At 45.0% G+C, this 21,058-nt stretch overlaps 1 protein-coding gene across 3 annotated transcripts in view; it reads right to left on the bottom strand.

The window, feature by feature from the left end:
- The window catches only part of CARMIL1 (capping protein regulator and myosin 1 linker 1), a 317,490-nt gene extending 296,650 nt beyond the window's left edge, over nt 1–20,840 (bottom strand). For all 3 annotated transcript variants that reach the window (XM_060109371.1, XM_060109372.1, XM_060109373.1), the window contains exons 1-2: nt 20,290–20,840; nt 16,082–16,179 (exon numbers count right to left, since the gene is read on the bottom strand). In XM_060109371.1, the coding sequence (XP_059965354.1) occupies nt 16,082–16,179; nt 20,290–20,329 (138 nt within the window). In that variant the 5' untranslated portion in view covers nt 20,330–20,840. The remainder of the gene's footprint in view (nt 1–16,081; nt 16,180–20,289) is intronic.
- Nucleotides 20,841–21,058: the final 218 nt, after the last annotated feature.

The following is a 21,058-nucleotide window of genomic DNA, read 5'->3' as shown; positions in this document are numbered from 1 at the left end:
AAGTACAATAAGGAAATAGCCCTAGGCTCTGGAGTAGTTGACAGTCTCCTCAAGGATCCTTATTTGAGAACAGGAGAATTCTGATTATGTTCTTGGTCGGGCCCCAAATCTTTTAATCAGGACTTGAAAATAAGCACTGGCCCACATTCCCAGACTCTATTACCCTAATGGAACTCAGCCAACTTTCCAAGCAACAATGTAAAATATTCTGTATCTCCACTCACCCCTCTCCAGAGGGGGTTGTGTGAAGGAATCCAATAGACTTGCTACATGAAGGTGCTCATATTCTTTCCCAGGTTTTAATGGAAAAGAGAGGGAGGGAAGGATGACTGCAGGGATGAGGGAAGTACTAATGAACTACCTAGGGCTGATGTCAATAGTTCAAACCGGAAAGAAATTTCTGTAGGCCCAGTGAATTTTTAGAAAATGATTCACAAGGTTAATTTCAACATTCTACTGCCGGTGTTTCCACTGGTTTTTTGTTTGTTTGTTTGTTTGTTTTAAGGGTCTAACTCTTAGCACATCCCTCAAAAGAGATGGTACTGAGATGCCTTCACGGGAAATACTAAGAGAAAATGTTATTGGAGTCAAAGCAATAGAGCCTTGGAATGACTACAGTGAGCTGGCCTCTTTGGTCTGCTCTAAGGAAGTGAAGCCCGGCTTGAGGCTTCCTGAAATGTGCTCTACGCAGGTTTCTTTGGGGAAAGTCAATATAACATGCTGAAACGAACAGCGTCCATTGCCCATTCTTTCCTGTAATGTGAACTTCAGTTGCCTCTGAGAGTGTTTTTAAATAACGAGGCGGGGCTACCCAGGTGCTTCTGCGGCACAGACAGCCTGAGAGTCTCTGCTTTAAGGAAGCGGCGTGCCACGAAGCCAGTCTGCAGAGACCACCTGGTCTTCCAGTCTAAGTATGGATTTGTTGGGCCCATTCAGGTGGCAAAGAATAGACGTACACTGAAGCCAACTCGGTGAATGATGGTCTACCATGAGGATACCTAGAGAAGTAAGCAAGACTGCAATCCCTATCAGCAGCTGCCCAGTTGGGTCTCCTAGAAAACTGAAAAATACTCTTCCAAGATACGGTCAATAGTTTGATTCACTCAACTTTTGGAATCATCCTTCAAAAGCAGCCATCCAGGGCTCTGTTACCCTCTTCCCACTGTTCTTACTACAACTGGCTTATTAACAGCCTCTTCATGCTCTGTGGCTTCTGCTTGTATCGGGGCTTCTGCTTGCACTAGGGCTTTTACTGCCTCGTGCCTTCTACTTTCTTCCGCGTCTCTCTCCATGTCTCAGACTCCCAAGAGGAAGAATCTCTGTCCCATACAGATCGGCCCTGTGGGGCAGAGCTGGGAGGTATAGGCTGTTGGTTGGCCTACAGAGGCTTATCTTGGCGGTCACAACCACACCTAGTTCAGAGATGCTGAGGAAAGGAAACCCCCAAAAGGAAGCTGTGGATGTGACAGACTCTCAGAGGGGACCAATATGACCAGCAGACACCTAGCATGACCTGCCTAGTAAAAGACATTCCCCTAAGCAGATTTCAAAGTTCTGTATATGGTGGGTTATGATTATTTCTCAATAAGGCTTATTCTACAGGTATCCAGTTGGAGCTTACTTAAGACCTAACCCAGTGTTACTCAAATTTCAGTGTGCATCAGAATCACCTGAAGGGCTCGTTAAAACGGATTGCCAGGCCCTACTCCCAGAGACTCTGATTCAGTAGCTCTGGATGTGATGCCTATGAATTTGCATTTCTAACAGGTTCCCAGGTGATGCTAAAGTTGCTGTTCTCAGGACCACACATTGAGAACCACTGGCCAAATCAATGGTTTTAAGATTAGGTATCTTAAAACAAGACAAACTTCTGTTTGGTTGGCCATCTGTTATTTTTGTTATATACCGATATAGGGATCTAAGTACTTCAAAAATAAGTATTTTAAAGTGCCTATGGATTTTTAATTAAATTAACCAAAGCTATATTACAGAACATACATTTTCAGCCTTCGATATAACTTTATAAGCTAAGTATGACGAGGTATGCATTTGTTCTCTGACATTTGGGGACCCGCTGATCTAAACCAGTGGTTCTCAACTGGGGGCAATTCTGCCACCCAGAGAACATCTGACAATGTCTGGAAACATCTGTATTTGTCAGAACCAGGAGAAGGGAGGGCTGCTGCTGGCGTCCAGTGAGTAGAGGCAGGGATGCTAGTAAAACACCCAGTAACGCACAGGCAGCCCCTGACACCAAAGAATTATTGGGTGCAAAATCAATAGCAGTGCTGTGGCTAAGAAACGCTGGTCTAACACTTATTTAGAAAGTGAGAATCCAGCATGGCCAGGAGTCCTCAATGGTGGAAAAGCAGAGCTACATGAGCCCATGAACCCAAATAGAGCCCCGAGCATCAAACAAGAGCCATCATAACCGAAACCCAAGAGGAAGCAATCTGAGTGAGGTACCACGAACAGGTGGCAGGGCCTGTGGGGGCCCCACGAGGATGAACAGGGGCCAACTACTCATTTTTGGCTTTTTTGAGATCTGACTTGAAAGTGAAAGAGGAACTCGAGTATATTTCTGAATACATCGGGATCTGCAGGGAAAAGGAGGCATAAATGTACCCACAGAAAATGCACAGGCCTGTCTTCAGAGACATACATCTCAACAATGTACATACCTAAACCCTTTCTTAAAGAAAGATTTTTTTCAAAATCCACGTACCCACTTTAAGACCAGCAGAGTGAAAAAAAAATCCTAAACCTATTTGTGGAGACAGCCGATACTGGCTTCAAGAGCTCTGAGCAGAGAAAACATCAAAACAGGTATCCTGGGCCTCCCTGGTGGCGCAAGTGGTTGAGAGTCCGCCTGCCGATGCAGGGGATACGGGTTCGTGCCCCGGTCTGGGAGGATCCCATATGCCGCGGAGCGGCTGGGCCCGTGAGCCATGGCCGCTGAGCCTGCGCGTCCGGAGCCTGCGCGTCCGGAGCCTGTGCTCCGCAACGGGGGAGGCCACAACAGTGAGAGGCCCGCATACCGCAAAAAAAAAAAAAAAAAAAAACAGGTATCCTGCACAGAGCCAGGAAAAGATGCAAAGTAGAAGTACTTCTCTGGGGACTTACCTGGTGGCGCAGTGGTTAAGAATCCGCCTGCCAATGCAGGGGACACAGGTTCGAGCCCTGGTCCGGGAAGATCCCACATGCCGCAGAGCAACTAAGCCTGTGTGCGCCACAACTACTGAGCCTACGCTCTAGAGCGCAAGCCACAACTACTGAGCCTGTGTGCCGCAACTACTGAAGCCCGTGCACCTACAGCCCGTGCTCCGCGACAAGAGAAACCACCGCAACGAGAAGCCCGCATACCGCAACAAAGAGTAGCCCCCCGCTCCCCGCAACTAAGGAAAGCCCGCGCCCAGCAATGAGGACCCAAAGCAGCCAAAAATAAATAAATAAATTTATTTTTAAAGAAAAGAAGTACTTCTTTGGGGATATTTAGATAATATATATCCAAGTAATCTATGACTATGGACACATAACCAGATTCTCATATCAGAGCATTTAGCACAGTTCACTGCAACACCCCTCACAACAGTAACCATAGCTAAGACTTGAGGACTTACTCTATGCCAGACACTATTTAAAATATTTTAGGGCTTCCCTGGTGGCGCACTGGTTGAGAGTCCACCTGCCAATGCAGGGGATACGGGTTCGTGCCCCGGTCCGGGAAGATCCCACATGCCGCGGAGCGGCTGGGCCCGTGAGCCATGGCCGCCGAGCCTGCGCGTCCGGAGCCTGTGCTCCGCAACGGGAGAGGCCACAGCAGTGAGAGGCCCGCGTACCGCAAAAAAAAATTTTTAATAAAATAAATAAATAAAATATTTTATATGGAATGTCTCATTTAATTTTCAAAACAAGTCTAAAGGTACGTTCTATTATTATACCCATTCTATGGATGAAAAAAGTGAGGCACCGAGAGGTTAAATAACTTGCCCATAGTTAGTAGTTTTAGGATTCTAACCCAGGCAGACTGATCCCATAACACAGAGGAAGCCTCTAAGAGAGTGGGAAGTATTAAATGTCTGCAAAGATATTTAAAAAGAAAAAAAAAGCCATCCCTGAATTTCAGGCTAACGATACCACAAGCATCACTCTCCAGAATATGAAAGTATGGAGCCCTACTCCGATGGGTAGAGAAACTGTCTATTCCCAGAGAACACAGAGCCTGCCAAAAAGGACCCGAGTGTGAAGGCTTCCTGCACACACAGCATTGCTAACAACACTTGTTCAGTTCCACGGACAACACTTGTTCAGTTCCACGGACAACCCGCACGTATCCAATGTAAAGACAGATGCTTCATTAAGTCTCTGCAGTGAGAATTCACAAATGGGAGGATGCTTAAGAAACTCTAAGTGACAAAGTGCTAACAACCTCTCCTTTGCTCCAGTTGCTTTGTTAAGAAGCAACACTGGACAGGAAGGATTGGACCGACTTCTTGCATCCAGGCCTCGTGGAGAAAGAGAGAAATACTGACAGAGATGACCTACCATGTTCCTCGCAGAGACCACTTAGATGAGTGTAAACTGATGGAGGGTTAAGGGCTATTGGAGCTTCAGAAGTTTTTTTTCTAGAGAGAACGGTTGAAACGGAAATAGAACTTCACAGTTAACTCACCAATGATGAATTCTGAGGGGGTAAAAGTTCTGATAAGGAGTAGGATGCCCAGGAGATTGAGATGGAGACAGCCACACAAGCCAAGTGCCCAAAGAACTAAGCCTTTCCCTGCAGGCTGGTTTTGATTTCCATCAGCACAGGCAGTGCCTGTGATTCAGTGAACTAAGTTGTACAAAAAGTTTCCCCAGACTGCAACATTTTTGCTACCCCAAGGATGCAGGCAAAAAATAGAAACTGGCTCATGGAGACTTAAAGGAAAAAGGGCTGAAATGTTCCAAGCGCCAAACTGATCTGTCCAAGAACCGTAAGTACTTCTCTCCAGGTCTCGGTTTCATTCTCAGGCCAAGGAGGGATGATCCAATCTTCTTTTGGTTGCTAGTGACAACCGATTTCAGACAGATGAATTCAGGAAACCGAAAATGGCCACTGGTAACACCTAACCAACCAGCCTGGACTTCACTAGCCATATTTTAGCTCAGATTCAACAGGAGAGTGTTGCTGGGCCCCTCAAGCCTGGGAGTCAGGAATCAAACTGCAGAGAAATTGTCTTAAAAGAGACTTTGCAAGACTTCGGAAATCTCAGTAACTTCCCCACTTCTGGTTCTATTTTTTCCCTTGTCTGTTCCACACTGGGGCTGAGAATGTAACTCTGGAAATGGAAGGGGTCCTATGTGCTTGTTTTCTGATAAGCTTAAGAGGTTCTCTGAGGAACCTCATCCCACCTGCCAGTCTTGGAAAGAAAGATAACGACAGGCAACATGGTACCCAAGGGCAGCACTGAAAGGAGAGAAATGCAGGCTGAACACTCGAGGGACTCACCAAGGAAGATGGGGCTCCAGGAGGAGCTGCTTGTGGGAGGAGAGCCCAAGGACACACCCTGGACACACCCCCTCAGGGGTGGGGAGACAAAAAGGGTGAGGCAGTGGGAAGAGAAGCAAGAACTACTCTGCAGGTGCAGGTGGGGTGGGGAAGGACCATGCCACTTAAGAGATGGATGTCAGCTACACAGGTGAAGTCAATTGCCTTCAGAACTGCCTGAGAGAAAAAGCAATGTCTCCTTTCCTTATGATACTAAAATATCTTCTGAGACACCAGACGAGCTGTACAAGCTGTACATTGGCTTAGGGTTCTTCTTAGCTACATTTCATCCAAGGAAAGTGCCATGGGCCTTATCAGTTGCACATCTGCTCAACTACCATTTATCAGAGCCTCAAGGACCCAAGGTAAGAAAGTCTTGAGACCAGAGCAAAGACCAAAGATCTAAATTGTATAATGCAGTCTCACATCGAGCTGGGGTTCAGCCAAGAAAAAGCTGTGGCTGATTCAGCAGAAGCCAGGGCCAAGCAAGACCTGGGACTCCGGAACCCACGGGCAAACACCAGAGCCACAGGACTCCTTGCCTGCAAACATACTCCAGTAGAAGACAATGATGCATCCACCCAGGCAGACTTAAAAGGGCCCTAAACTGCAAGGAAAAGGTTTGCCTCGGGAGCTAGGTCCAAGGAGTCCTTGCCTAAGAAATATAAGGACCCAGGGCCTCCCTGGTGGCGCAGTGGTTGAGAGTCCGCCTGCCGATGCAGGGGATACGGGTTCGTGCCCCGATCTGGGAGGATCCCATATGCCGCGGAGAGGCTGGGCCCGTGAGCCATGGCCGCTGGGCCTGCGCATCCGGAGCCTGTGCTCCACAACGGGAGAGGCCACAACAGTGAGAGGCCCGCATACCGCAAAAAGAAAAAAAAAAAAAGAAGCTGAAGAAATATAAGGACCTGAAAAAAGAGAACCAGCCATTCTGCTAAGCAGACCTTTCTAAAGACAATAAAATTAATGAGGTGGGGGAATTATGTTCTATTGAGACTTCCTGAATAACAATCAGGTGAAAAATACATCCTTTAAAAAGTCTGTCAGGCAGCAATTCCACTGCCAGGAATTTATCCAAGAAAAATAAAAGTGAGGATGTGTCACTTACAAGGCAAAATACTGGAAGCAACCTAACTATCTCATTGTAAGTGTAGATAAATTATGATATACTTCTCAAGGGGGCTAATAGAGTGCTAGGCAGAAATTCAAAACATTTTATATATATATCTATTATATATTATATATATTTATTATATATAATATATATATTATATATATAATATATATATAATTATCATGGAAACCTTTGACCTCAAAAAGTAAAATTTTAAAGTAGGTTACAAAATAGGATTCAGGATTCCATTTTAAAAACAGATCATAGTTTATGTATGTTAGCATACAAAAATGTTTTCCAATGATTACATCCAAATTGATAGGGCTAGGTGATGCTTCAGTTTTGCTATCTTATGTTTTATAACTTTTTAATAATGCAAATAGCATAGATACTTTCAAAATTTTAAAAACAACAAGAAGAAAACTTTTACTTGGCCAAAGCAATGTGCAGCTGGTACTCTTCACTTGGCCGACTGCACCCACACCAATGTTTCCTACAGAGTCTGGAGAACAGATTCTGTGATGCCACACACTGCATTCCCCCCCTTCAAGAGGCACAATCCACAAAAGCCCATTAAAGACTCTGAGAAAGTCTGTTTAATTCAGTTTTAACAGTGTTTGCCAAACATTTGTAATCCCAAAACACCTACACTTTAAAAGGCTCACTGGTAAAGTAGGATGGGTCCAAAGCAAGGCGATCAGAACAGTGAAAAGTCTGAAAGCAATGTCCTCCAAGGATTAAGATTTGTAGGAAGTGAGCATATTTCGCCTGAGGACTAAAAGACCAAGGAAAAACATAACTGTCTTCAAATACCTGACCCACACTCATGTAGGAGGGAGCAAAATTGTCCTATGATGTTCCATCCAGTAGACTATGCTACAGTGAATTCAGAGACGTTACTGAGAAGCAGGTTCCAGCCTGAACTAAGAAAGGGCTTTCTGGGATTCTTGCTTTCCCCATCACCAGAAACAGTGAAGCAGAAAGTGGATACTCAGCTATCAGGGATGCTACAGAAGCAACTTCTCATAGGCTAGCGTGCATGGTTAGATGGCTACCAAGAGTCCTCCAGCCTCAGGATCTTCTGGGCAGCAATCAAGAGGGGCCAGATCTGAAGAAACCTTCCCAGAGTCAGCTTAAGCCAATCTGTCCACACCAGATCCTGTCCGGAAGACACGCCTACTCATCCCAGTCAATGCCCGTAAATGTCTCCTGAGACCCCAAAGCCCAGGGATCAGTAGGAATGGACACACCTGCCTCCTTAGTGGGAACTCAGCACATTCATCTCAAACCCTTGCCACAGGCTGGAGATGCTCTAAGCACAGTTCAGGGCATTTGTACAGCCCTGCTTCTACTTCTAAGAGGACTTGCTGTGCACCCAGCGTGTCTAAAGAGACAAAGATACCTGCTGGCCAAGGTTCATCGAGAGAGAATGTTTTCAAAAAAGAAAAATTCTCTCCCAAACAACCAAGATGAAGGAAAGGACCCAATGGGTGAAAGTGAACAGACTTTTATGTACACACACACACACACACACACACAACCCCAAGCATCCTTCTTTCCTCCCTTTATTTTACCCCTCTTTTCTCAAAGAGTTGGGGAAAGTGAGTGAGTGAGAGAGAGAGAGAGAGAGAGAAAGTGTAATAGGGCACAGGAAGATTTAGACAACAATAGGCCCCATATATACCAATCCAAATCCTTGTATTCTGTTCAAAGACAACAAGCTTTTTAGAAAGGGGGAGAGTTCTATCCTTCATCAGATTTTAGTTGCATTTTCAATCTACTTTAACAATAGATATTAACAGTGTTTCTAATGAAATGAAACATAAAGGTGTTACAGTAACCTTTCACTAAAGCTTTTCTGTTTTGTTTTCTCTGTACCTATTTTACGACTATGAAAATTGAGTTCTTCCAATTCATGGCATATTCTAGTTAGATTTCCCGGGTCCTCCTTGTCCACAATGCCCCCTCCACAAGACTCGAGCACTCCCTCTCCTCCCCCAGGGTGCACCTAAATGCCCCTTCCCAGGGTGCCTAAATCCCAGAGGCTGGAAAGGAGTATCTTTTTAAGAACAATGAAAAGTTACACCAAGGCTGGTGTAAGTTCAACAGCTTCTTGCCCAAGGTCATTTGACTCACCTAACCCAACTACAGAAGAAACTGGGGCAGATGAGAAAGTAGAATGTAAATGCAGCTCAGGTAACAAGTTCAAGTTGGCCAGAACTGTCTCCTGGAAACATGTGCCCAGAGCCATAGCCTGCCTCCCACCCCTACCCAGAGGTCAGCAGGAGCTGACTCCAGTTCTGAGTTGGGGAAAATTGTGAAGTACTCAAATAGGGATTATTTTATTTTGAGTTTCCCAGAACTTTTGCCAGGACCCTTGGCAACAATGTGTGCTCTCTGATACCTACTCCTGAAGATTGTTTCAATGTTGTTGCTGTTTTCTAAAGCTCAATTTTCTAGTCATGTAACCTCACCCAGGTGCTTTGAAAATTACCTATGCACTGAATTGTAAGTGATCCTTAAAAGTTGAGGCTCCTAAAGTTCCACAAAGAGAACTGTTCAAATTACCCAACAACTGGTACAAGAGCCTCCTGCAGAGGGAAGTAAACCCCGAGGCCTAGGACAACGATTTTCCAGTAGCATTCTGCAGAAGCCACTGCAATCTACAAACATCTGATGTGAATTTCATTCTTACTTCTATTTTAACTGCTGGGATAAAACACAAACACATGATTTGATGTTACACCAAATTTAACTTATTGGAGATAACAATGAGGTAAGCTTCGCTGTCAGGATACCCCACTTTTGTGCAGAACTCAGGATAAAGTGTCTCCTGACATCTCTATTTCCTTGGAAAGCAGCCTGAGATTGCAAAAGTAGCTATTTTTAAAACTGTGACATTTGTACTACTTAAAGGTTAAATCGGGAGTCTCTCTATACTAAGGAGCCAAAACAAAATCCAATCTCCCCTCTATTTCTAAGTTATGGTCATCAAAACAGCCTCACACAAATCACTGATTGGGTTTATACTCATATTTTGGATTTTAACTATAAATTTGCAAAACACACTTACACTCCTAAAATAGCACTATTTTGTTGGTCCCATGGAAAATTATGTGTTTTAAAAGGGTACAATTGATTTTTAAAAAAAAAAAGTCTAGAAACCATCGGCTAAGGTTGATGTCACCTGAAAGTAGCTGCAAAACATAATTTCCAGAGTGAATATTTGTCTGAGAAGTGACTATGAATCAAGTTAGGTATTAGAGACAGGGGAATTAGGAAAATATTAAACAGACTAGCCACAAAAAATGAGCATGGCCTCGTGTAAAAGAACAACGCTTTCCGTATCAGAGACTGAGGTTTAAACTAATTCCTGATTATGTGGGCCAGTTGCTTACAAAACTTTTAGGTAAGAGATGTTCCCTTTTTAATGCATTTTTTTAAATAAACAGGTAGGAGTAGAGTTTATATTTTAATGAAAGCACTGCCACCAAAATATTTTAAGGATACATGTTACCCCAAATAACGTCCTTTTACTTTTCCTCGTCTTAAAGTTAACTTAGTGATTCCAATCAAGCCGAATCCAGATGCTCAAAAGTTATAAATAAATAGCCAAACAAGAGAAAATACATTAAAGAGATTCAGGTTAACTTTTCAAAAGAAAATAAATGAACGATGGATCAAGTGTTTTCAAGGGAACAGGTGAACAAACTGACATGGTTACATTTACATACCACTCCTCGACATGCTCAGTCTAATAAGAAAGAGAGTTCTGCGTCAGCCCCATTTTAAGAGGGATGTGGAAGAACAAGGGGTTGGCAAAGATGATTGAACCCAAATTCCAAAGTGAAACAGGAAAAACAAAGCTGAGACCAGGAACAGATCTTCTACACAATTCAGAGGCACTATTCTGGAGAGAGAGACACATTCCTCTCCCGCAGACAGCAACAGCAGAAGCGTGGGTGGGGGACCTTGCTTTCCCCTGACAACATTTTTCTTTCAACCATTAGTCCTCAAAAAAAAAAAAAAAAAGGCCAGGCAATACCAAATTGCCTGGATCACACATGCATTGCTGGTAGGACTACACAATGATTCAGCCATTCTGGAAAATGGAAAACGACGGCTTCTAAAAAAGAAAGGCAATTCCTATACAAACCCACAATTATACTCTCTGGCATTTCAAAGGGAGAAATGGAGACTGATTTTCACACCAAAATCTATAAACAAATGTTTATATTATCGGTTTTATTCCTAAGAGCCCCAAACTGGAAACAACTTACAAGTCTGTCAGTGGGTGAGCAGTGGGTGAACAAAGTGTGGTACATCCATACCATGGAATACTCCTCAGAAACAACAACTAAAAAGGAACAATGGATACACACAGCTTAGATGAATGTACAGGGAATTATTAGAAGCGAAAAGAGCCAATCCCAAAAAGGCACATATATTGTGTGATTACACTATCCAACATTTTTTTCTTTTTTTCTTTTTTTCTTTTTTTTTTTTTTGCGGTACGCGGGCCTCTCACTGTTGTGGCCTCTCCCGTTGCGGAGCACAGGCTCCGGACGCACAGGCTCAGCGGCCATGGCTCACGGGCCCAGCCGCTCCGCGGCATGTGGGATCTTCCTGGACTGGGGCACGAACCCGTGTCCCCTAAATTGGCAGGCGGACTCTCAACCACTGCACCACCAGAGAAGCACTATCCAACATTTTTGAAGTGACAAAATTATGGAAGTGGAGAACAGATCAGGGGCTACCAGCAGTCAGAGAAGTGGCGGGTGTGTGGGTGTGGCCCTGAAAGGCAATGTGAAGGATCTCTATGGTGATGGAAATGTTCTGCATTTTCCAGTATCAGTGTCAACATCTTGACTGCGGTCATGCCCCACAATTTTGCAAGATAGAGGAGACTGGATAAAGGGTACAGAGAATCTCTCTGCATTACTTCTTATAACTGCAGGTAAACCTACAATTACCTTAAAATGCAAAGTTTAATGGGAAAATATGTGTAAATTAAATTACACTTTAAAAAGTCCAGGTACTACAAAACTTGGGTGGAGATTCAAGTAGCAAATGGGAGGAAGGACTGAGAGTCTAGGGAACACAGAATCTCTTCCTGATGACATCCCCTAAAGACAACAGAGAAAGGCAGTACAGCAAAAGATGACATGGGGGCTTCCCTGGTGGCTCGGTGGTTGAGAGTCCACCTGCCAATGCAGGGGACACGGGTTCGTGCCCCGGTCTGGGAAGATCCCACATGCCACAGAGCGGCTGGGCCCGTGAGCCATGGCCGCTGAGCCTGTGCGTCTGGAGCCTGTGCTCTGCAACGGGAGAGGCCACAACAGTGAGAGGCCCACGAACCGCAAAAAGAAAAAAAAAAAAAAAAAAAGATGACATGGTGCCAGTGTGTGGCTTGCGGCAGACCTGCCCACCACTTAGATATAAAGTACAGGCAGGGGTCTTCCCTGGCGGTCCAGTGGTTAAGACTCCGTGCTCCCACTGCAGGGGGCACGGGTTAGATCCCTGGTTGGGGAACTAAGATCCCACATGCCGAGCAGCAGGGCCAAAAAAAAAAAAATCCCCAAAACGTACAGGCCAAAGAACTGTCCGCCAGGAGGACACTCCAATGACAGCCTGTTCTAGTCTGTTCCATGTTCCCTTTAACTGTTCCCAAAGGCACCAGCTTGGACCTGTTCCATTCCAGTTTCCCAAACTATGGTCAGCAGGGTCTCTGGCCATATACGTTTGAGAAAGACAGTACACTTCCGCTCATTCTGAGAAATCTACTACACAGAAAGGTGTACTAAAGGCTCTGAATCAAAGCCATGCAGTAAAGATGCTGGTTTATCTTTGTTTACCACTTGACTGTCAGACTTGTTTGACCATAGAACACTCTTCCCCAGAACATCGATTTCTGAGCATACCTTAGGAGTTTGGGATCTCATCAGTTGCACTCCATCCGGCTTAAAAGGTACCATAAACCATAAGTAATTATTGGCCTTATAGTGAACTAAGCTCAATCCCTCAATAAAGGCAGTGAATACTTGGGCATGGAAAGAATAGGCATTTTCTGTGCCACTGAAAAAACAGGATGCACAACCCTTTGGTTCCTTCTGCTTTATCATTTGTTGGGCGTCCATCATGTGCTAGGCATTGTGCTAAGCAGTGTTAAGATATATCTCAGTTAATCTACAAAGAAACCATATACAAATAGGTGTTTCATTAGAGAAAGGAAGTGAGGCTGAACAACGTTATAAAGTGACTAGGCTGCAGTGTGAACTAGGCACGACTCAAGGTCCAAGGCCTTAACCGCTGAGTCCTACTGCTTCCTTAAAAGAGGGGAGGATAAAGTTCATGTGATGGTCATTAGAAACAGGTGGTGGGAAGAGACCTGTTTAACCAGTCCCAACTTTCACCTGATCCCAATTGCAAGGAAAAGAATCAGCTTTACGCCCAGCCATTCTCCACCCCGTCCCCCTTGCTCCAGCTGCACTTAGTATTTGCCTCTAACATGCTAAGCTCTCTCTGGCTTCCAGGCATATTCTGTTTCCTTTGTCTATACCATGTCTCTGCTCTCTTCCCTTAGTAACTCTTATTCATCCATTGGGTGTCAGTCTACCTTTGCCTTCCTTCTGGAAGTCTTCCCTGACCCTCAGGCCTGAGTCAGGGGTTCCTCCCAGGTGCCCCCAGTCATCTTGCTCATAGCACATCTCAAAGCACTGCCTGTAGAGATGTTTACCTCCCAACTCGACTCTGAGCTCTGAATCCCATGAAGTCAGAATCTATGTCCATCTTGTACATCTGGCACACGGGAGAGGCTGAACAAGTGTGGAACCAAGCAATGTACAATGTTATCAATCAATCATTCAAATCCACACAAGGGAGCCCTAATCCTTCTAAAGTCCAAATCTTCCTGAAAGTTTGCAACCACTGAACAACAAGCCAAAGGATATTTTCTTTCTATTTTGAGCATAATGGGGAAGTGGATAGGCTCTGAGTGAGACAGATCTGGGTTCATTCAACTCCCGGCTCTGTCATTCATTAGCTGGATGACCTGAAACAAGTTCCTTTAACCCCTCCAAATCTCAGTTTCCACAAATACAGATGTAAATAGTGCCTACCTCAGAGGGCTGCTGCTGGAGCAAATACGGCAATGCATAATCAAGTGTCCAACAGAGCCTGCTGAATAAGCATTAGCTCTTATGACCATGAGAAGGAAGATGAAGATAAACCCTCTACAAAAGATAAGCTAGAAATAGCATAAAGTCTCAAAGTGTGAAAAGAAGGAACCAAGTCCTATATAACACACTCCCAGCTTTATAAGGAAGGACACTAAGAGTGCGCGGGGCAGGGGGGGCAAGGGGGGGCACTTGGGGAAAAGGAACAAGAAATAAAAATCAGAACAGAAATACTGATTTAAGCCAATTCAGGTATACCCTATTTTACTGAACTGACAGCCAAAAGGAAGTCAGAAATGCAAATTATAAGGAAATTCCCAATGTTTTAATTTAAGTAACTGAATTTCTCTGAATTCAGAAACTCCAAAGTCAAGGACTTAAAGAAGGTTAATTCATAGACCATCCTGCTCAAACCTGAAGCTTGTCAAACCTTGAATATCTCTATTAACAATTCCTGCCCCTGCAAGGAAGGAACAGGCAAGACAAGTTTACCCCAAGCCACTAGAAACCGCTCAGATTCCAGATTTGGGGAGATAAATGCTTAAATTCAAATACATTTGTAATTTGGTTACAACCTTAATCAACTCCAGCTGACGTTAAGAGCCCCTCCCCCCACAACATCTTAACAGTAAGTACCAATCATAACTATTCTTTAATGATGCCAACTTTATTACACTGGACATGTAAATTTGTCTTTGCAGTTTTAACTTTGCAAATTTTACTCATGGCATGGGTTTATGAATACTACTTTGATGAATAGTGTCCATACCAAATAACACTACATACCATGTGAGACTGATGCAGGAAACCTACTTGATATTTAAACTGTATAAAGGTGAATCCATCCTGTGAAGATTTACCGTAAACATATAAAACAACAAATGGCAGAAACAAAATTTCTTCTCTCTGCACTACCACTGCCAAAATATACCTCTACCCTATGGCTGAACAACAACAAGTAAAACATACTTTAAGGAAATGTACTCTTTATTAAAACTAAATAAAGCAGAATGATGACACCAATCATTTCTGCTATCGATAACCTTAATGATGCAGTCTGTGAGAACACATTTCATTGCAGGGCAAAAGTCACTCAATCAAGTTTTTCCACTTCAATTTCTCTGCCATCCTGATTTGTACACAGAGAAATAGAAGTCATCCATCAATGGCACAATCCTTCCATCCACAGGGGAAGGCAATCAGATAGTTTAAAAGATTCTCAAGACAGATGGTATCAGAAAGATACTTCAAACTGTGGCAACTTCAACTGAAGAAACAGAATATTAAAAATATTCTCTTTTAATGACATATGCTTGGATTTTAAAATACTCCAGAAGTTGGGGGGGGGACGGTGATGAGATAAAACAATATTGTCAAAATGCTGAAAACTGTTGAAGCTGGATGAAAGGTATACAAAGGTCAATATACTGTTCTCTACTTTTGCATATGTTTAAAAGTTTCTAATGGTAAAAAGATAAACAAAAAGATGAAACCAAATATTCTCTCCAACAAAAACACAAACAAGGTGTATTTACCTAAGCTTAAATTAAGGTTTGCCACAATTTCAACACAGAAACCACTAAAACACCACAAAAGGCTCTTCACCTCTCTAAAGGTATAACTCAGGCACTGACAGCTCCTTAGCAATCCTGTGCTCACCAAGGGCCAATCCCTCAGCCCCCCAGCAACTCTTCTCACAAGCTAGAGGGAGGAGCTGCATTTCCCTCCCAAACACCAAAAACCAATTTAAAAAGACAAATGTAAAAAAAAATAAATAAATAAAAAGACAAATCTTTCCTTCGCCTTCTCAGACCATCACCCAGAGATGGCTGAGTATATAACATTTGAGAAATTTTAATAATTAAACTGACATAGGAGGAGTTTAAAAAATTCATCTCAAGTCCTCACAAATCAAATCAGATAATCAGCCACAACGAAGATAATAAGCAAGCTCCCTTTAACATCCAACTTTGAATAACTTGAAAACGGTCTCTAGGAGATGACCTAGATGTGGGTGACTTTTTACAACATTAAGAAAGACAATTTTTAAAAACTTCAGTCTCTAAAATTTAAATTAACCCTAGTTTTAACTTACAGTGGAAAAATATTCCAACTAACCTAGGACAAAATGGGCATCAGAACTTTCGAACAAAATATAAAACACAGAACCAGTGCTGCATGAAAATTAGGCAATCAAAACAATAGAGAGGAAAAACATTTTTACTTCCAAACTTTTTTTTTAAGAAAAACATTAATACTTACCAGCACTTTGTTTTCAACTTTGTCTCCCTTCACTTCCAACTTTACTCTCTTCTTCAACGCAATCTTCATCTTTCTGCCAATAACATCCTTTATGCTTTCTGAAAGAAAGGAATAATTGTTATATTCTTTTATTAATAAGAGAAAAGCACTGGGGAGGACAGCATTTGAAGGAGTATTTTTGGTTGTTTTTATTTTTTATTGTCTTTTTTTTTCTTTTTAGTTTCCTTTTTCTTTTTTTTTTTTTTTTTTTGTTTGTTGTTGTTGCTTGTTTTAACAAGCCTGATAGTTATTGGTCACCAAGTATTTGATGAACGCCTACTTTGTGCCTTGGACCGTGTGCTCAGATGCTGAGGCAAATATAAAAGTATATGATATAATACCAGTCCATGCAAGGCATGATATAATCTTGCTGGGCAAAGAGGATAAGCACACACAAAGAAAAAAAAAAGAAGCAAGGTCAGGCAGTAGCATAGAGCACTATATTGCAGGCACTATATTGCAGGCAGGCAGACCATAAGCACAACAGGAATTCATAAAATCCCTTGGCTGGTTACCTCTGGCCCCCAGCAGACTCTGTGTTCATGACAGTGCCATATACGTATTATCATTTTCTAGGAGTGCCTTGACATGAAGGTTGGGAAATATGGCAAAGAACCAGAACCGGCCCAAACAATTTAGTCAGGGTGCTCCTGGCCAACTGTCCTTTCAAAATCTTCATACCACCACATCCCTGAAGAGTGGTCAAAGGCGGAATTGAGAGAGAAGGGGAGACTTGAAAAGTTGGATGGTAGCAGGAAGACCCTTCTGGGACTCCCATGAGGACCCCAAACTGAACGGGTCCCAAATCAAAGTCACTATTTTCCCTGCTCCTCCTCTGGTTCTTAATGAAGCTAGAAATCTTGTTTATCTCCAACTCCATTCTCTCAGGGAGCCAGTCACCTCCTCTCCTAGGACCACCTCCTAACAGCTCCTGACCCGTGGGCTTGATCCTGCATTCAGGGCCTCAGAATCTCTCACCGAGACTAAGCCTACCACCTCCAACCTATCAGCCCCCTGTACCACACCTCCCCCAGAACTAAAGCGACCCTTCCAAAGCCACAGATCTGATCATGTCCCTCTTGCTCTATGAGTCACAGTCATTTTTGGATGAACCCAAAACCTTGCAGCAGGCCGCTCAAGGCCTTTCACACTTTTCCAGCTTAACTTCTCAGCACGCACCCAATTATCTCCATCCTCTCCATCCTTTACACCCCTAGGATCCTGTATATATTATTCTCTTTCTTGGGCTGCACTTTCCTTAGTCTCCTGCTGGTTAGATTCTACCTTCCTTCAAAGCATAGCCAACTCCTTTATACCACCACCACTCTGAACTGTGTATTATAATCATTTTGGTTTATTCATATATTCAACAAATATACCTAGTGTGCCGACTACTCTACTAGATGCCGGGCTAGAGATGACCCCTGCCTTCCACAAGTGCTTACCATCTAGTGGATGATTGTAAGCCACTAGATGGACTGATGTCACTAGATGAATCTGCACTCACTATCATGAGATCATGGACAAGAAGATACATGAAGGTTTCAGGGAGGAGGGGACCCCTGAGCTGAAGCTTGAAGGAGTAGAAAATAGACCACTGGTTTCCAAAGCACAGTGTACAATACAATCCATTGGGTTGCAGGAAGAAAACAGAATTTCTACTTCTATTTGCAATGTGTTTCAGTTTATGTTTTAGATGACACACACTAAATGAAGTATGCATGCAGCTTAACAAATAAATATATGCTTATTAAGGGGTGATCAAAATATTCTTATTGGAAACCCACCACAAAGAGTTTAGAGCCACTCAGATAAGAAGAGTGAAGGAGGGGAGGATAGGGCAGTGCCAGCAAAGGGCATGGGAACAAGAAAAAGTACAGTTTGTCCAGGGAACAGCAATGAGGTGGAATGTTGGCGGGGGTGGGGGATAGGTCGGGGAGCTCATTACACAGGGAGTTCTCTAGGCAGCTCCTATCTTATCAGAACTCAAAATGGGTACAGGCTACTCGTCCCTCCCCTAAAGAGAACTGTGGGAAATGAGCATCTGAAAGTGATTTAAGAATATATACACAAAGAAAAAGATGGGAAAGTTACATACCCATGGGTCAAAAGTAGCTATCTTGGAGTGGTAACATGGGTGACATATATTCTCATTCTTCTCTGCATTTAAATGTTTTAAATAAAAAGCCTGTATTACTTTAATAATCAGAAAGATACACAACACATTTTTTAAATGCCTTGGGGGATTAGCTTCAGGGACTATATTGAGGTTTTCACATGGTTGCCATTTTGAACTGATGAGAGCAGAACTCCTGAAAGCACTTGAAATTAGAGACTAAAGCAGATGCAGGAATTTCCCCTAGCCCAGGCCAATTAGGCCATTTAAAGGCCCAGAAAAATCATATCGGGCCTATCGCAAAAACATTTGTCCTTTGTTTGAAAGATATGTGAGATGGGCAGGACTCGATAAACACAAAAATTCCATTTCTAGATAAGGGTTAAATTCAACTTTTAAAATATACCAAAGGATTTATTTTGAGGACCGTCAATATAATCCAGGTACCTTATTTCCAGCCTATCCTTCATCGCCCTTTCTCCTGGGTAATTACCTAAACTTTTCACCACCAGGCTCAAGGACAACTAATTAAAAATTCTGCCACCTTCTTTAGTTATCCTTATCCCCCGGCCAGCGAGGCAAACCCTCCCCTAAATTCTCTTTCTCGGGACCTCTGGAGGCATCTTCAGAGGCTCTGGGTGTTTGTTTCCTTCCTGGAAGGGTGCTGGAAAGATCTCAGCCTCCCAGAACTAGATGGACCACTCACTCCCAGTGGACTCTACAGGACTGGGGAGAGAAGAGGCATGATTGCGGGGGAAGTGGGGGGTAGACTTTATACGCTAAATTTGGTAGGTTTTTTTAATTCGACAAAAGCAGAAGCTTCCATCTTCCATACAAGCCTAGCAACAGCTTCTTTACATCTAGTTTCACCTGCTGAGTTAACAGTCACTAATGGAAGAGCACACACAAACTCCTCCAAAGTATTATTGCTAAAAGGTGAAACACAGGGGCAAATTCCTCAGATGCAGATGAATGGGCGGTTAGGACTCTTGTCAGCACCAATTAAACATCTTTCTGAACTGTAGGCTGTGTAGTGTACCAAGGATGGGACAGTAAGGAATATAGGTCACTGGGGCTCAAAACACACATGCACACAGAAACACATACCTTGTTACAGTACAACATGCTACACACACACACACACACACGCTTAAACGCTTGGTTTTCCGAACACTCTTCCCCCCAAACCTCATTTGAGCTCTGCCATTCTAACCCTCCACTTAATTAAGTTAAACCCCAAGACAAAATATTCACACACACACCCCAAAAAACCCTCAAGGGACTCAAACAATGGTTCACCTTGCATAGGGTACCACACACGGGTTCCCTAAGAGATCCGGGATGGGGAGAATCGGTAGGTTAATCATTACTGAAATAAAGCTTTTATCATTAACCCTCAATTTCCTGGCCCGAGTTTGCGTCAGTCCTGTAACCCTTTCGCTCCCAGTTCGCTAGGCGAAGCCACGCCTTGCTAGGCTCAGGCATTATACCGGGCTAGCGCCCCCCTCCCCCAAGTCTGTACGTCACAGGGGCACCTCCCGCCGGTTATTTCCTGGGGACAGGGTGGTCCTGGCACGTGCCGGAGGCGACCCACTGTGCGCTCGCCAGCCGTCCCGGTGCTGGGCTTTCCCGGACTTCCCGAGTTGGGGACGCTGGGCTGGGCGCTGTAAAGGATTCTCCTCGCTTCCAGAACTCCCCAGACCCTGGCAGACCGCCCCCTTCCTCCGCCAACCTGGACCCCCGGTCGCGGCGGAAGGAGGCGCCTGGGGGGTGTCCCAGCGGCGTAGCAGAGTGTGCTCCCGGGGCTCCCGATTCCTCCCCGCGCCGGCCCTCTCGGGACTCGGCTTCGCAAGCGGTCAGATGGGAACAAACTTCCCGGCGCCCCCCAGCGACCCTGCCCGACACCACTCCGACCCCAAGGGCGCCGGGACTTCGCGGGACGCACGGGAGGGCAGAGGTGGGAAGGGCGGTGGAGGTGAGGGGGAGGGGAGGGGAGGGGGAGGGGAGGGGGACGCAGAGGCAGAAGGAAAATCAACCACTGCGCGACTCTTACCTATCAACTCCCTGGGCACCTCGGAGCTCTCCTCGGTCATGGTGGCCTTCTAGGTGCAGGGGTGCTGCAGGTCCAACTCTGATTTACAGCTCCCCACCCTACCCTGAACCCCTCAATTTCTTAGAGGCAGATGCAGCTTGCAAATGGTAATAGGCAAGAAAGCGGGGGCGGAGATAGAATTTTGCCGCGTCCCCCGCCCCACCAAAAAAAAAAAAAAAAAGAGTTGCAAATCCGAGGTGGGTTTGCGGCTGCTGCTACATGACGCCTCCTTGCAGTTCTCGGCGGCGGAACGGAGACCTGGCAAGATTGGGAGCGGGCGCGGGGCGGCTGCGGCTCGCGGCTCCCGGCGGCGCTGCTCCGGCTGCTGGCAGCTCCCGCCTGGTTCCGGCGTCGCACCTACGGCCCTAGGTGAAGGCGGAAGGCGTGGGGAGAGGCGGGGAGAGCGGCGCGGGGCGGGGGACTAGGGTTTCCTCGCGCTCCTGCCGGGCTTCATCGGGGCGGGGGCAGCTTCGGCGCTCCTCCTCCTGCTTTTCCTCCTCCTCCTCCTCCAGCGTTTCCTCCTCACCTCGCGAGACCCGGCCTCCCGCGCCCAGGCTCACGTTCCCCGGCGTGGGGCGCCCAGCCCCGAGGCACGCGGCGCGGGGCTGCGGCGGCGGCGGACACGGTGCCCCTCCTCGCAGCCTCCCTCCCGAACCGCCGAAGCCCTGCGTCTGGAGAGGGGGCGAGAGAGCCCGGGAGCCATCTGCTGGCTGCTGGGGAGGACAGCCGG

The sequence above is a fragment of the Mesoplodon densirostris genome, chromosome 10, assembly GCF_025265405.1.
Source record: "Mesoplodon densirostris isolate mMesDen1 chromosome 10, mMesDen1 primary haplotype, whole genome shotgun sequence".
In the NCBI taxonomy this organism is placed as follows: Eukaryota; Metazoa; Chordata; class Mammalia; order Artiodactyla; family Ziphiidae; genus Mesoplodon; species Mesoplodon densirostris.
This window is presented reverse-complemented; position numbering and strand designations above follow the sequence as displayed.